Here is a 15708-nt window from a genome sequence, read left to right as displayed (position 1 = left end):
ATTGAACTCCCGTATCATAACTCGGATAGCCGTTGAGTCGGGCACGATCGTAGTAAATGATTGAATATCACCCAGTACAAAACTGTGTAATCTACCCCGAAAAGAGTTCTCGCCACAAATAATCCTACCTCTACCACCTCACTCACCGTCCTTTGCAAGTCGTCTGTATCGAGGCTCAAACACATACAACCAATGCCGGTTCCTTTGTAATGAGGCCTCGGCTATTTGTTCCAAAAAGTCCCGAATCCCTTTGAAGGAGTAGAATCTAAGATCCCAAGCTGTCCAACACATTAGGACGTACTCCAAGTCCTGAAAGACACCCATGCTGCCATACGTCTCTTGGACAAGACTGTCAAGTTCACGGCGCTGAGATTCGTTTCGTTCTTGGTAAGTGGAAAAGAAGTACTCCTTGGCTGGTTGAACAATATCAGGACCTACGAGAAACAGATGGGCACTTGCTTCGTGCTGGTTGAGGTCGCCTGAGAGACATATGCACCGCAGGGTTTCTGGTGTGGGCCACGATAGCATGTTACCAGCATGAGATTGAGGTTCATCATCGCGAAGCAGAGGAATCTCATTCCCTTCAAGGAAGTCCAGGTCGTGCCAACTGACATCTTCAGCTTTTGCCAAATAGTGAAGGGCATTCTGGCCGTTCCAGATCGCCTCAAGCCCGTTTGTCACGCTCAGGAATTCTTTATAGTCGTCAGGGAGAGGTATCTCCAATCGTTTCTCCAATGCGGCTATATCTGTGGAGGAACACCCTGGCCTTAAAAGGCCATCAGTGTTCTCGAGCCGCGGTCGAGGTTGGTCCGATGGACGATAAACGTCTAGATCATCGTAAGGGCAGTTCTCGAAGGTGTTCTTGCTAATCGTGTGAACCAGATTCTTCAGGTTCTGATTCATGTATCGACGTCTCGGTCTAGTTTCCAGACGGTTCTTGGCCATTTGAACAGCGCGAGAGATAGCTGGTCGAACCTTGGCTGGATGGATGTTGAGCATTTCCAGCATGGGCAGATGAGGAGTGACTATGACTTTACTCCACACCAACCGGGAACAAACAAGTTGTTCAATCATCTCGCAGGCCTCAATTCGTCCGCATATCTTGTCAAATAATTCTCTAGCTTCGGTGCCCTGGTTCAGTCGGGTGTATATGTCGAGGGCGATCATCAATCCTGCCGTGCGATAGAGCTGCACATAAGGATATGGGAATATTCCCTGACGCCACCACATGGCTATCTTCATGTACTTGGCAGACATTGGACCGTTAGGACTAGCAGAGTATGAGAACTCTCCGTCTTTGCTCATCTTCTCTGCCACCACGACTTGGCCTGCAAGAGTACCATCCCAGTCTGGAAGTTCAGATTGTAGACCGTTGTACGCCATGTCAAGTGCTTTTCTAGCAGTTTCCTCTGTAACCTCCCATTCCTCACTGAACCTCTCGAGCCAAACTTTGCGACCTTGCTCTTCCATCTCGAGGAACTTTTCCTCGGTGCGTTCATCTGGAGAGATCCATGACGGCCAAGATGAGGTTGCCTCCCAAGCAAAGTACATACACGGCTTTAGGAATGGGTAGAATGTCTTGCAATGGTCGAAAGGGTCAATTCCTCTATTGATAAGAGTCTCGAGGAGTTTGTAGCGCCATCAACCTCCCCGATAACAGCAAAGCTCACAGCTGTCTGCGCAATGCCTTGGATTACTTCTGCAAGGGAGCGGTAGTCGACGATTGTTGGTTCATCTTCGACATGATGCAGTAAGAACTCGAGTCTGTTTTGGTTTGGATCAAGACTCATTTTGGGTATGGTTTTGGAGGATCAAACTGCGAAACCTCATGGCATCATCTTTCATTCGCGTGAGTAAAAGTCCTACGATTGCGACGTCATTAGTAAGCAGACAGTATTGCCTGCCGTGAAATGTTAGAATGGAATAAAACAAGGAAACAATCGCAAGTCATGCATATTATTATTATTAACAGTTAAACAATGGGAGTTCAACTGTTTGTTAGTGGGCAGTGCAGGCCAACTGCTATCACCATGACATGAAACACAATTTCCTGGTGGCAATTAAACATGCTCTGTAAGCGACCAATTCTGTCGAATTATGGTGGTCTCTGCCCCAAGTTGACCCCCGCAGCAGTCGAGCACACAGCCAGTAGAAGTCCATGTTTCTCCCATGCGAATAGAGATTAGCGATTCAACACCGCTACGCCCATCTGCCGATCGCGACAGCTATGAGGGCAAGCTACAAAATATCAAGGAGCTGGAGACCAAATAGACACGACTACTCAAAGACACCGAGCGAAAGTATCGTGAGGCTGGCTCAAAGCTGAAAGCAATGGACAGGCAGATACACTACTTGAAGCTCAATCTACAGGGTGCTGCACAAGACCTAAACAATGCCCTCTTACAAAAAAGGCTCGACATTCTCAGTCATGTCAAAGCGTTCACATTACCTTATGATCAGCAACTCTAGTTGTCTAAGCTTATTGGGCAGGTGGAGCCAATTCTCGGTGGAGGATTAGAGACCTCTGGCGCATGATTTCAGCATCATAAACTGATATATGAGCTTAGACAGATCTGTATTGTTCGAGTGGTACAACAAGTAAAGGGTTTTCAAGACTATACATGGGAACGATGAATACAAACCACCGTTTTTATGAACGACTTGTGCTATAGAGCACCACAAAATTGGCTGCACCCGACTTCGTTGTCGGTGATCCTCGTCACAGCTTCCACGTCTTCCTCTTTACATAGACATGAGACGTTAATGTGCACGGTTCCTGCAAAAGCCGACGTTAATAAATCTTTAACCACTGAAAGGTTCGCGAAGGCTAGGGACCCCCGCAAGGCGACCGAAATGGAGATAGAGTCTATTTCTCGTCGGTTTATCCTATGCACACGTGCAGCAGATTAAGTTAACCACCAGGGGCAGATAAATAGACAATAGTCCATTCTTCTGAAACTTTCATGTGGCATACTGTAATTGAAAACGTAATTTTAAAAGATTAATTAATGCTATAGAATAACAACTAAAGTACACGCTGAAATCAATGGCTAACACCCGCTTGCAAAACCTTGCTCCTAGCGCCGCATCACTTGTTCCTGGCTTCTCACTCGGCACATTCCTGCACAACCTATTGCCCTTTTAACGATTCTCAGACCTTGAGTAATGATAGTAGTTTTGGAAGGTCACTTGGTGACAAACTTTCAAGCAACTCCCAGTATCACTTCCACCATGTTTGTTCGCCAGAGTGCTCATTAAAAGCTTAAGCTCCAGGGACGCCGGGAGCAGTAGGAACCTTGTTGGGGACCAAGTTTCCAACGCGCTCGCCGACATCCTCTTCATCTCCGCCGACCTGCTGTCCGATGAGGGCCGCGTCCCCAGTCGTCTGCCCGTCAATAGCATCTCCGTCAGTTTCAACAAGGTCGGCTTCCCCAGTGAGTCCTACGGCGTTCAAGATTGCAGCACCACCATTGGAAATCTTGTCACCCTGTCTCTTGGTCATCTTGACCATCCTGGCCTTGGGGCCAGGAAGAGGGGGAGGGGGGCTGCCACCACCGCTGCCGCTGCCGCTCAGGCCATTGGGCTCATCGGGCTCGGTAGGATGGCCGCCGAGGAGTTCGGCGATATGATCCTCGGCGTTTTCAACGGCATAGCCAGAAGCGTTGTCGGTATCGCTGATGATAGAATCCGCAGCGCTGCCTTCTCCGCCAAGCTGGCGAGGCTGGTTGACGGGAGCCGCAAAGGTCACGCCGATAGCGGCGAGGACGATGAGAACCTTGGTGAGTTGGGTCATTTTTTCTGATCTGAGTTATTTGTTGTCTTGGTGTTTGATGAAGTTGGAGGTTGGTTTGTAGTTGTGTAGATATGATGAAGAGGCAAGATTGTGGTTGTGTCTGTCAGGGTCTGAAGTAGAATGTGTGATGCCTGTTTGGATGAAGAAGCAAACTGTTATCCAACGAGATAGGATGCTTCCTTTTATCTTTGGAATTATCGCAGATCGTTGCTCCTCTGAGGTGATTCGTCACTTACGTAGTTACAGAGGCATGACTTCTCTGTCTTCACATGTCGGATAGGTTGTCTTAGCCATGTTCTTCACGACTATGCGTAGTTTCACAGGCCAAGTGCTTTGACCACACACTATAGATGAAGGTTGAGGATCTGCATGACGTCGAAACGCTGAACTTCAATGCGGCTCAACAGCTGAGAATCACAAAGATGCATCCAGCAGACTGGCTAGGCGCGTCATATCAGGTGATGGCAGCTGAACTCCAAAGACAGACTTCATATCAGATGGTCAGCAAAAGCGTCAGTGGCGGAGATTGATATTGTTCTTTCTCCGCTCAGAGCACCTCTAACGGGAACTCAATAAGTGAATTCATTGATCAACTGTGCTTTCGGGTGTGCCTGAGCCCAACGGCCCTCCGGGACCATGACGTTAAGCTTCGCAGACAATAGGGGTCTACAATGCATAGATCCTGCCCTTGTCTTTAGTTCTCAATGTTGCAAACTGTCTGTTGAGTGAACACTATTGTGGTTCTTTGACATGATTCGTGGATATTTTGATACTAAGAGTTGGACAATCTCATACGGAAACTTCCTTGAATTGAACTAGACTATCTATCCGTTGAGGGCCACCTACGACAACGCACAGGTCCCCGAGAATCAATGAATATCATTGACTGGCACAAAGCCGTGATTTCCGAAAGGGTCCAGCCGTTGTTACAAGTGGCTTCGGATAAAAAGCCATTTTGCAGATCACTTTCGTCACCAAAGAGTGCGAAAGCCAAAAAAGGGGTCCTTCAGGCTTGTGATTCGGCGCCGTTGGTGAAGATGCGCTAAGATGCCGATGAGCCGTGGTCCCGACAATTCGGTCAATTGCGCCGAACTATAATTCTCTCAAACAACCTTTACCTGGTACCTTAGACGTAATGCTTCTTCCCGGCTACCTGTTAAGTTAATGGGCATCGGTTCAGTCGGCACGAAGAAATCGTTTGTTTGTCGCAAAGGTAACTGAAAGTCAACCGCCATCGAGGTAATTCATTGCATGAGGAATCAATGAGAGATGAGCGAATTTGTGTCTGATCGTCCAACAGTTCATTGTTTCTCTGGATCGGCGACGTTGTAACGGTTGTGTTCAACCCCGTCTCGGTCGGATCTGATATGCTTAATGAGCCTGGCAATCAGATCGATGAAAGTGACGTAGCTTGACTAGTGGTTCGCCGAATGTATGATTTGTTTAACCCAACTACATGATGAGGGGTCTGCTACTGGAACAAATACAGTACGCGCTCTTATCTGATTATTACATGTAGTGACCTTCTGTTTTCTATAATGTTTATGACGCATATACTGTCATCATACTAGCTCAATTTGTTCTGTCGCTGTTGATATCTGTCGAAATCAGGAAGAGAGACATGTAATTCTGCCTTGACCTGCCTAGGGACCTACACACAGGATCAGTAAACACACATTACTAAACTAAACATTGAGTTTTAGGTTAAGAATAAGGGAAGCTACGTTGAATGTGTTATTTTAAAGTCATCATGTTGAGTGCCTGTCATTATTAAAATTATCTTAGAGACTAGGGATGTTCCGTTTCCCGTCAACGATTTTCCCCCAGCTCTCAGATCAGAGACAACACCCAACTCCTGCATCTCGATCATGGTTTACAATACTCTCAGGTTTACTCAACAGTCATTTCATTGGCTTCGCCATTCAGGACAACACTTGATGGTTGCTATGCCATTTCAGACTTCGTTAGACCGAGAATCGGCAGAAATCGAATGCTTTTCTCTTAAGACTCCCTTAAGTAGAGAGATTCCATGGTAAGCTGTCACCATAGCAGAATTTACGAAAACCTCATATGAGTGCATTTCTTTTCTTATCCCGTCGTCGTCTCGTGTATGTACGTATGATGCATTTTTATCATCAAGAATACATTCTCTTTTAGAATGTTAATTTGTAACATCATATTTATTGTCTTCTTGGATACACACCCGTATTTCAGAGCCCAGTAACGCAGTATAGGGGTTCCCTCAGCCATCGTGAAGATGTCTAAATACTACCTCCAGTACCTCCACAAGAATCATACCCCAGTGTTCACATTCATATTCATGCAATAACCGCAACTCGAACCAACTAATAACAATGACGTCAGCTATTCCTAGTGAGATGCGGGGGAGCCTGGTGCAAACAAATATGAGACTTCTCTGTTATAATTGAGTAAGCTCGTACGATGATCCGTACATGATACACTCATTTTCCAGTCTAGTTTAACTATCACGCCTAAAGTCATGACATCGGTCTTGCGCGTTATTTCTAATGGAATAAAAAGATTCCAGCTTACTTCCCTCTTCATGCCGTTGGATCCGTTTAACTATTGTAATACCTTACTGATATTCTCCTTGTTTTTTTTACTATTACGACAAGAGAGGAACACGAAAGGAGCACGAAGTGAACGCACGAGCCAGCTCAGCACCATAATGTATAACAGGAGCTTAAAGGTATGTATAAAGAAACGTGTCAAGATTGAGCTACAGGTTATGCATGGTTAACCTGAAAGACGAATTTTGGGAGATAGCGGCCCCTTGATACTCAAAATTGGGTCGCGACCTGATTTTTGTGAACGAGATTGAAAGCATTGTCTCCAAGGATGTGTTTGTAATCTTTATTCGACGCGGTGTCTTTCAATCTCATAATGTACTTAGACGGGACAAATATGGAAGACGGAGACCTTTTTGTCATAGCAAGTTGTAGACAACTGAAGTGTAGTCCTAAGTCTCAAAGTGAATCCGATGCAGTAATTCTATTGGAATCATGATCATGCCACCAGTCTTATCTCCTCCTTCTGCCTCTGTCTAGTTCGGCATGAGGCCTCTCTCCGCTTCCTAATAATCAGTATCCTCGCTCATGAAAAAAGACAATGGTTTCAAGAGGCGTGATCAAGGCACGCCACTCTCCCATGGACGCACAAAAACATTTATGTTCATTGCCATTTGACTACTTCACTTCCCTATGGTTGGATAGGCTCAATGGAACAAGACTGGCTACTACTTTGAGCTCTGATAACACCCAGAGAAAACAACAAGTTAGGATGAAAGAGCAAAATAGCATAGTACTTTTATACAATACAGACTTTAGCTTCACTATTCTTCCACGGTGGCCAAATGAGCTGCTTCTATCGTGTGTAAATCATATGTTACATTCTTGATTTATCAGCCTAAGCTCAGCCCGAGACAGGCTTAAGTTGTAAATCAACCAGGAATATGCCCAATTCACGAAGTGACGCGACAGCAACCGGATTGTCGTAGCCAAGAGACTCGATTATTTTCAAGTTTACCCTGCCCGGTGTTTGTAGGACTAGAGTAACATAAAGTGAGAAAGGGTTGAAATCCCAGTGTTGACTGAAACTTGTATACCAAAATGAAATGGGTCGTCATCATACATCCTTGGTTTTAGAAAGCAACAGTCATTAAATACGAAGCCGGGACGTTCTCCATCGACAAGGTTGACTCGCTTGCCATTAAATATTTACCCTGTCCTGCCCACGGTGACTCCATCAAGCTGCGCAACCATGCCTGCAAGCTTCACCGATATTCTGCTCAGTGAAGCAGATAAGCGTTGAACCTTGGTTAATTTCTTTTATATTAACAAGAACCAGCACTCACATACAATTGTACATGTCGCAAAATTTAATGTTCAATGCCAAGTAACTATATCTGTTCAACGATTTTGTTCAAAGCCCAGCTGGTGTATTTTATTATGTACTTGGCATCGTCTCCGATTCATAATCATGATGTTGTAGACATCCGTTCGCTTGGCTAAAAAAATCATCCCCATCCACGAAACCGCTTGTTAGAATCGAAACCATTCCTTGTTTCATTGTCTCCATGTCCTCGGTCATCTCTTCCTGTTCTAGCTGCTTCGCGTAGCGCTTCTGCCATTTCTCTCACGTTCGCTATGGATATCCAATACCAAAATCCTGTAACATTAGAAACAGTTGATTAGTCCGGCTCTGGCATGTGATCCACTAAATGTGTCTTTCTGACCGTTGGTGGCTAGCCTCCGGCAAAGCTGCAAAAGGTCGGTGCGAGGTAGGATCAATCAAGCAAGGGGTTGCCGGCCTCAAGAGCGACCAACAATACGAAGCAGTTGATACTTGACTGACCCATTTTCAGTGGCTCCGTAGCATTACCTGGCAGAACGTTCATAGCCAAGGCAGGGTAGAGATATCGTAGTATTCAGATCGGCCGAGAGAGATCTTCAACTGTGTTGATGGGTGGAAGCTCGTAGGCTGCTCCCCGAGAAGGTTGAAATTATATATACAATATCGATTTTCGACAACCACTAACTAGTCCCAAGCGCAATTGAAAATTCGCCAAAGTCATTGCCAGCCCAGCACGAAATTCAATCAAACTACAACACGAGTGAAGATCAGTACTTTTCTCCAAATGAGATTGCCATGCACATGTAGTCGGCACCACAAGCGAATACTACATGACAGCAGAAAGCTCCTTAGATATTATCTGCTACTACCTAGCAATGATTTACTTATCCATAGCGAACCACTAATCGTCAAGAACATCTCGGTTTTTCGTCGCACCAGCGAATCCGTATCAGGTTTTCAGAAATTTGCATTTTCTGGCTCAAGTCGCATTTTCAGTAAACGAGTTTCACAAACCATGAGCTAAGCAGATTACAAAGGAATATTAAATAGCGCATTCACCACTTTAATTGAGCTTGGTCCGCCAACATTCGTACTCAACTCATTGTTGGTAGCTCGAAATAACTATGATGTTGCATCAAAGGTGGAAGAAACGGGCTTCAAGGTCCCAGACCCTGAATAAGCTGCCACAAAGGAGCGGGCAACTCAAGGTGACATGGGGCCCAAAGTTGACCAACTATTTTGTACCACTACGGATCCCAGTCAGACTAGTGGGGTTTGGAGAAATGATCGTCGGTAGTGAGGAATGAAGAGTTAAGCATAACCCCAGTCGCCTTTTTGGGCTGAATAAAAAATGATGTGACTGATCACATTTACATACGAGAGGACAAGCTACTGGTATTTGAGGAAGTGATTGTCTCCCAAATCTCAACAATAATGCAATAATTGAGTCAGGGCCTTCGTAGAGCGCCCGTACCACTGAAACGCATGGATGAGCCAACCAGTAACCTAGTCGCAGATATTGCTGGGGAGCCGGGAAGCCGGCATGCTGGTTACCTGCAAGCCAGGCAGCGAGTCAGTGCCCAAGATTGGCTTTCGGGGGATTTCCCTTACCCTGTCACCTGTATCCTGTCTTCCCAACTCTTCTACCCTCAACCTGCTGAACAGACTTGACTCGTCCAACGCTATATGGAACTAGTAAAGAGTCAGAAACACACGTGTCGAGATCCTTTATCAGTACGTGTAGTGGCACTAGAGACAAGAAGTCTTCACCATTTAGAATCCCTTCATTTCGACCGCTCGACATCTGGCCGAGATGCCGGTAATGAAACTACCGCTGTATCTTGGCGTTGCCACGTGCGAAAGAACCACTAAAGATTGCTCTCGTGAAGGAAATATACATGTTTTGAGTCAGTGCTCCAATTAACTTTGAAATCTAGAGACATAACGCATTTCTCCCTTGGATGTTTAGAGCAGGTGGCGTAAAATGGAAGGAATTGAGTTCCGTCAGACTGGAGTGGCAGCATTCGCTAGACTGCTTTGAGACAGAATTTGACTCGAACGCAAACCCGACTGACCTCCTGGGAGCGCGCTGATGGCGAATAATAGCAGGCCATACAACTAGTGCAAACGCCTGCTGCAAGGTTTTTTCCCAAGCGAATGCTCCATACGCCCGGCGCAATTAGCTACGAATCATGGAATAACTACTGCAGCTGAGATGTTCCTTGTTATTACTACCTCTGACTGATGCACGGGGAAGCCTGCTAGATTCCCAGGCTTAGCTTGACCATCACAGCACATGCAATTGTGGGAATAATCTCCGGCGGATAAGAAGAGAGATTGGAAGCGCGGTGAAAAGAGAGATCCCCGGAGCAGCGATCGAGTCAGATGGTACTCTACCACAGTCTATCAATGTCATTGTTAATGTGAAAAACTCCATATGATCGCCCAAAGTTCCACATCCAGACCACAAAACAAAATGATTTCGGACCGCGCAACGACCGAACCATCGCAATAGATCCTCTGGACTAATTCTCAAAAACCTTTCTAGAGTGTCTTTGTCTCATTTTACCAGGCACGGAACGGTACTTAGTCCCTGGAGGATCCCGTACTACGTAGATGCTAGTCGAGTCGAAACAGACTAATGACAAACTACACTGACTCGAATCCGCTCACGGGGTAGGTGGCGAACCTAGCTTTTCCTAAAGAAGCTCAGCCCCTATCTCTCACCGGGGATCTAAAAACGCCGTCCGCTAAGCCTTAGCATCGATCAAGTCTAGTTCGCCGCTCAATAGAGACGCCGTTCTCGAATTCATCAGCAAGACCATACTGTGATTTGCTCTGCTTACCTCCGGCAGTTAAGCCATCTTGAATAGTCTGTCGGTTTTAACGCTAAAGTAGTGTTCTGGAACCAGATTTTAGGACGTCCGAGAGCAAAAGAAAAAAAGAATGTGTGATCTGCAGGATTCCGATCTAACTCGGGGTTCCTGTTGCAGGGGGCTCTTTTCTTCCTTTCTCTCTTAATGACGACAATTGCCGGACCAATTTCACTTGATCCGGCCAAACCCTGCACACTCCTTCATTTATTATAACTTGAAGCAAGTCGGTCCTGACTGGCCTTTTGGCGTTTCCTTAGGCTCTAGCATTTCAACTATCTACGGGAAGGATTTGCCCGTTTATACAGACACACATACGCACCTCTCGCCATGGCCGGCTTCCTAGTGCCAGACCATTACGTGGATATAGCACCCAGCACCACCGACCAACTTGTCGCCAGTATCATTTGGGGTTTCACGATCGCTGTGGGAATCTTCTCGGGACAAAAGGCTGCAAAGCAAACATGGGAACAGTACCAACGGACAGGACGCTTCAGAGCTTATGTGTGGATGATCTGGGCTGAGTGGGTCGCGTCGATGGTTATCGGAGTTTTGTCGTGGTGCTTCCTTCGTGGTTATATTCCTCCTAGGTATGTTTTATTCCCGTGCTATGTCACGTATTCGATCACGATGCAACAGATTGCTGACTTGCAGATTAGCTTTTGGATCTTCTTTTTTCTCCGTACGATATGCTGCCAAGACTTTTAACGAACGAGCCTCAACTAACCTGATATAATAGTTTGTCTATGGGTTGTGCAGATTCAATGTATCTGTGGTATCATCATCAACCGAATTTCCCTTCTTATGGTCGATCGAAGAAATGCCGTCAAGATCAGATGGATAACAGCAATCGTTCTTGGACTTATCAACATCAGCGTCTTTTGTATCTGGATTCCTGCCCAGCTACAGATTTCACAGCGTTTCCACGACATCAACTTCATCTGGGATCGTATTGAGAAGGGCATCTTCTTGGTTATCGATGCTTTGCTTCACGGCTACTTCATTTATCTCATTCGCATCAAGCTGATTGCCAATGGTCTCACCAAGTACCAGCCTCTGATGCGGTACAACCTTGTTATGATTTTCATCTCGATGAGTTTGGATCTCATTCTCATTGGTAGCATGTCTATCGGCAATGGTTTCATGTAAGTTTGCCATTCGTCGTCCTCAAATCCCCAAGTCTAACAGGAATAGTTACGTGCAATTCCACCCTCTGGTTTACATACTCAAGCTGCACATCGAGATGAATATCTCTGCGCTTATCGTCAGAGTCGTCCGCGCCACAGGCGACCACAGCTCGTACCCTGATGGCTACGAGGAGACTGAGCTTCGTTCCAAGGTCAAGGCTCATGCGTCAAGAAAGACCGGTTCAACCAGAGCTGGAGGTGCCATGTTCTCGACAACAGGAAGGAATCTCGAAGTCCGCATTGATGCTGGTAACGAATCCGCCGACAACCAAGCTAAGCCTCATCAAGGTCCAGGAATCACAAAAGTGACACAGACCCACGTACAGGTAATGGACAAGCACGACGAGGATGATGCAAGCTCCCAGTCCTCGACACGGCATCTCAAGGAGCCGTACGCATACCCGTGAAACAATAGGGCTGACAGAGGAGTATTAAAGATGGAGACAATTCATTCTAGACCCGCCTCACCAAGTTGAGGCCGTGCGGTGCGAAACGATGCTTGCAGTATGAACTAATGATATTCATACCGCCCAACATGTCTTGGGCATTTATCCCTGTAATTTCATGTACATACAACATTAGAACTAAGAGAATCTCTCAAAAGGCCTTGACTTGAGCCTCAGCATTACCCACAGTAATGCGCATAATTAATAATTTAGCCAATTTCCAAGCTTGAACTAATGCGAGTGTCGTGACATTCCTTGCTGAATTGATACGTAATGTGCCTGGCACTCAGGTCCCCCGCCCAGGTCAACACGTACAGAAAACATGGACCCTCAGCTTTTGGGTGCAAGAATAGATGGCATCATAACACAGCCTAAAATAGCATGAAGTGATCTGCTAATTTCGTCCCTTGTGCCTCATGCGGCCAACTTTTCTGATACCTTGAAGACAGGCTCCTGGTGCCTGGGTCGGAATCAATGTTGGCCGGTTACTAACGCACATTGGGTTGATCCATTGTGGTAAATGAGCTATTCAAGGATTCGACGTAGACTGGGCCTAGGGGTATTAGCTCAAGCCATAAATAGTTAGCTGCGCGAGTACAGGCCATCATGGATAAAGATCTTAAAGTGATTGCAGTGGCAAACTTGGACAAGCGGCTGACTCGAAGCCATTGAGAGCCCTTAGAACACAATTTGCCCGAATTGTGTCTTGTGTATCGTGCGGCGCAGCACAAGCAGACAAGGGACCAAATGTCGAACTGCCACATTGCCTTTTGACCGACTGCACCTGCATAGCGTTACAACGCAGAGATAATTTGGGCGTCACCGTTCCATCAAAGATCCTCCAGGCATATGCCCACTAACCTCCAGACCGCAAGGCGCACAGCTGGTGGGGGGAGGATTTAGACCTTTATTATCCAGTTGTTGTTTAGCGTTTGCCGCGGACTGCGGCTAGAGGGTCATGTTCCACAGTCACCAAGCTCCATAAAGCTAGTCAATATGGAGAAGACACTGGCCTTCCGTTACCCGACTAGCCAACTCATTGAGAGATGCCGTTCCCCAGTTCATTGCAACGTACCCCGACCTGCCCGGTGTTTGACCAATATCGCAACAACCCCGGATGAAACGTCCTACGTCAAGTAAGGATCATGAATTGTTTCTCGGGGTCCTGCTCCCAACCAACAAATTCCCGCATGGATGAGTTCAAGGATGGAGGGGACATGCTTATGGTTCTATGCAGCCGCTGTGCAGATAAACTTTGTGAATATATACCTTCCCCCCTCGCGCTCAAGGGTCTCTTTTTCTCAACCCTGAATCATATAGCACGCCAGCCACTTACCATTCTCTGTTCCCAACCCGTTTTCGTAAAGATCTCCAACACTTAGTTCACCATGGGCTTGTATACTAAGCTCGCTAGCGACATCAATGAGGTTGATGTCATTATCGCTGGAGGTACGGCCAACACCTATCACCTTCTAGTAATTCTTCACCGGACGCCAATGCTAACTCCATTTCACTACTAGGCGGAACAGCAGCATGTGTTGTTGCCGGTCGGCTAGCAGAGGCTGACCCAAATCTGTCCATCCTGCTCATCGAAGGAGGCCAAGACAACCGTGGTGTCCAGAACATTGAGAACCCTGTCTTTTTCTTGGATCATCTACTACCAACCTCCACCACCACTTTGTTCTACAAGTCCAACAAGTCAGACCACTTGGGGGGACGCGAGTCCATTGTTCCCTGCGGTGGAACGCTGGGTGGAGGCTCGTCAATTAATTTTATGATGTACACGCGTGCTCAACGGTCAGACTTTGACTCCTGGAAGACACCTGGTTGGGCCGCAGATGAGATTTACCCCTTTCTGAAGAAGGTAATTCTCAACATTCCAATCATTTGTTGAATATTTGACTAATTCCCCGCAAGCTCGAGACATACCACGGACCTGGTAACCCTGAAAATCACGGATACAGCGGCCCAGTCCATGTCTCCGACGGCACATACCGTTCAAAGGATTCAGAGAGTGACTTCATTAATGCTGCTTCTGAGGTTGGCTGGCCCGAAATTAAAGATCTGCAGACACTCGACGCCAACAACGGTGTTGAGAGATGGTTGCGATATGTCTCCAAGGAAGGTCGACGACAAGATGCCGCGACAGCCTATCTGCATAGCAAGATTGGAAATGACAAATATCCCAATCTCCACGTTCTAGTAGAGTCAAAGGTCGTCCGAGTTCTTCTTGACGACGAGAAGCGAGCTGTTGGTGTTGAGTACACTCCCAACCCTGCATTCCAAGCACAAATAGGTCCTACTCAACACCCCAAGCTGACCGTCAAGGCTCGCAAGCTTGTTGTTGTCTCTTGTGGTGCTCTTGGCACTCCTCCGGTTCTTGAGAGATCAGGCCTCGGTGACCCCAGCATTCTTAAGAAGGTTGGCGTTGATGTCAAGATTGACTTGCCTGGTGTTGGTCACGAGTACCAGGATCATCAGCTTGTCCTGTACCCTTACAAGACTGCTCTTCAGCCGCATGAGACTATTGACAGAGTCCTTCGAAACCCCCACAAACGCCAAGAGTTGATCGACTCCAAAGATCCCGTTCTTGGCTGGAACTCTATCGATATCTCCAGCAAGCTCCGTCCTACTGAAGCCGATGTAGCTGCACTTGGGCCTGAGTTTCAAAAGAAGTGGGAGAAGGACTTCAAGGATGCTCCTAACCGCCCTTTGATGCTTATGGGTGTTGTTTCTTGGTAAGAGCCTTCACATTACTCATTCTTGATCAGTCAAACTAACATGATACCAGCTTCCTTGGAGATCCCTCTACCGTGCCAGAAGAACAATATGTCACTGTCGGCAACTACACTGCTTACCCTTACTCCAGAGGTCACATCCACATCACAGGGCCTCAGCTTGACGACCAGCTTGACTTCGACGTGGGCTTCCTCAGCGACGAGCACGATATCGACCTCAAGAAGCAAATTTGGGCTTACAAGAAGTCCCGAGAGATTATGCGCCGTACCAAGATGTACCGCGGCGAAGTTGCAGCTGGCCACCCAATATGGCCTGAAGGATCCAAGGCTGCCTCAGCAGATCTCAACGAGGCCCTGAGCGACGTCAAGGATATTGAGTACTCTGCCGAGGACGACAAGGCTATCGAGCAGTGGATCCGAAACAACGTCGGAACTACATGGCACTCCATGGCTACATGCAAGATGGCTCCTCGTGAGCAGAACGGTGTCGTAGACGAGCGTCTGAACGTCTGGGGTACCAAGGGTCTCAAGTTGGCAGATCTGAGTGTTGCACCAGAGAATGTCGGCGCCAACACGAACAACACTGCTATTGTTATTGGTGAAAAGGCTGCTGATATCATTATCAATGATTTGAGCCTGGGACAATCAGCCTCACGGCTATGATTAGAATTATTACAGCATGTCTCAGTTGTGTTTTCAATAGCATTGCGTTGCATCTATAATACATGTCTAAATAATAAAACATTTTACCCCAAATAAACAAATCGATCCACTCAGATCCGCGACTGCTTTTAAACC

At 46.7% G+C, this 15708-nt stretch overlaps 4 protein-coding genes across 4 annotated transcripts; 2 read left to right on the top strand and 2 right to left on the bottom strand.

Moving 5' to 3' along the window:
• Positions 1–138: 138 nt before the first annotated feature.
• Positions 139–1970, bottom strand: EDB82DRAFT_555882 (uncharacterized protein; the record flags this gene model as incomplete). Its single annotated transcript, XM_025735188.2, has 2 exons — positions 1671–1970; positions 139–1620 (listed from the first exon to the last, which is right to left on the bottom strand). Exons 1-2 carry the CDS (start codon positions 1788–1790, stop codon positions 139–141), a joined length of 1602 nt encoding a protein of 533 aa, XP_025585919.2. The 5' UTR covers positions 1791–1970.
• Positions 1971–3262: 1292 nt separating this feature from the next.
• On the bottom strand, positions 3263–3793 carry EDB82DRAFT_475379 (uncharacterized protein; the record flags this gene model as incomplete). Its single annotated transcript, XM_025735186.1, has 1 exon — positions 3263–3793. One exon carries the CDS (start codon positions 3791–3793, stop codon positions 3263–3265), a length of 531 nt encoding a protein of 176 aa, XP_025585918.1.
• Positions 3794–10735: 6942 nt separating this feature from the next.
• Positions 10736–12397, top strand: EDB82DRAFT_555880 (uncharacterized protein). Its single transcript, XM_025735185.2, has 4 exons — positions 10736–11129; positions 11199–11221; positions 11279–11684; positions 11734–12397. Exons 1-4 carry the CDS (start codon positions 10870–10872, stop codon positions 12131–12133), a joined length of 1089 nt encoding a protein of 362 aa, XP_025585917.1. The 5' UTR covers positions 10736–10869; the 3' UTR covers positions 12134–12397.
• Positions 12398–13384: 987 nt separating this feature from the next.
• EDB82DRAFT_445645 (GMC oxidoreductase-domain-containing protein) lies at positions 13385–15680 on the top strand. The gene is made up of 4 exons (XM_025735184.2): positions 13385–13621; positions 13693–14036; positions 14090–14910; positions 14964–15680. The coding sequence occupies exons 1-4, from the start codon at positions 13561–13563 to the stop codon at positions 15571–15573; spliced, it is 1836 nt and encodes a 611-aa protein (XP_025585916.1). The 5' UTR covers positions 13385–13560; the 3' UTR covers positions 15574–15680.
• The last annotated feature ends 28 nt before the right edge of the window (positions 15681–15708 follow it).

This window comes from Fusarium venenatum (genome assembly GCF_020744135.1).
Source record: "Fusarium venenatum strain MPI-CAGE-CH-0201 chromosome Unknown EDB82scaffold_2, whole genome shotgun sequence".
Lineage (NCBI taxonomy): Eukaryota > Fungi > Ascomycota > Sordariomycetes > Hypocreales > Nectriaceae > Fusarium > Fusarium venenatum.
Note: the sequence above shows the minus strand (reverse complement) of the source record. Positions and strands in the feature narration are given on the sequence as shown.

What these genes read in the sequence shown, in the direction of transcription:
- EDB82DRAFT_445645 (XM_025735184.2), top strand. Translation starts at nt 13,561, where the DNA reads ATGGGCTTGTATACTAAGCTCGCTAGCGACATCAATGAGGTTGATGTC. An exon ending in TTTACCCCTTTCTGAAGAAG is followed by an intron (nt 14,037 to 14,089) that starts GTAATTCTCAAC and finishes ATTCCCCGCAAG; the next exon opens with CTCGAGACATACCACGGACC. An exon ending in CTTATGGGTGTTGTTTCTTG is followed by an intron (nt 14,911 to 14,963) that starts GTAAGAGCCTTC and finishes ACATGATACCAG; the next exon opens with CTTCCTTGGAGATCCCTCTA.
- EDB82DRAFT_555880 (XM_025735185.2), top strand. Translation starts at nt 10,870, where the DNA reads ATGGCCGGCTTCCTAGTGCCAGACCATTACGTGGATATAGCACCCAGC. An exon ending in CGTGGTTATATTCCTCCTAG is followed by an intron (nt 11,130 to 11,198) that starts GTATGTTTTATT and finishes CTTGCAGATTAG; the next exon opens with CTTTTGGATCTTCTTTTTTC. An exon ending in TCTATCGGCAATGGTTTCAT is followed by an intron (nt 11,685 to 11,733) that starts GTAAGTTTGCCA and finishes TAACAGGAATAG; the next exon opens with TTACGTGCAATTCCACCCTC.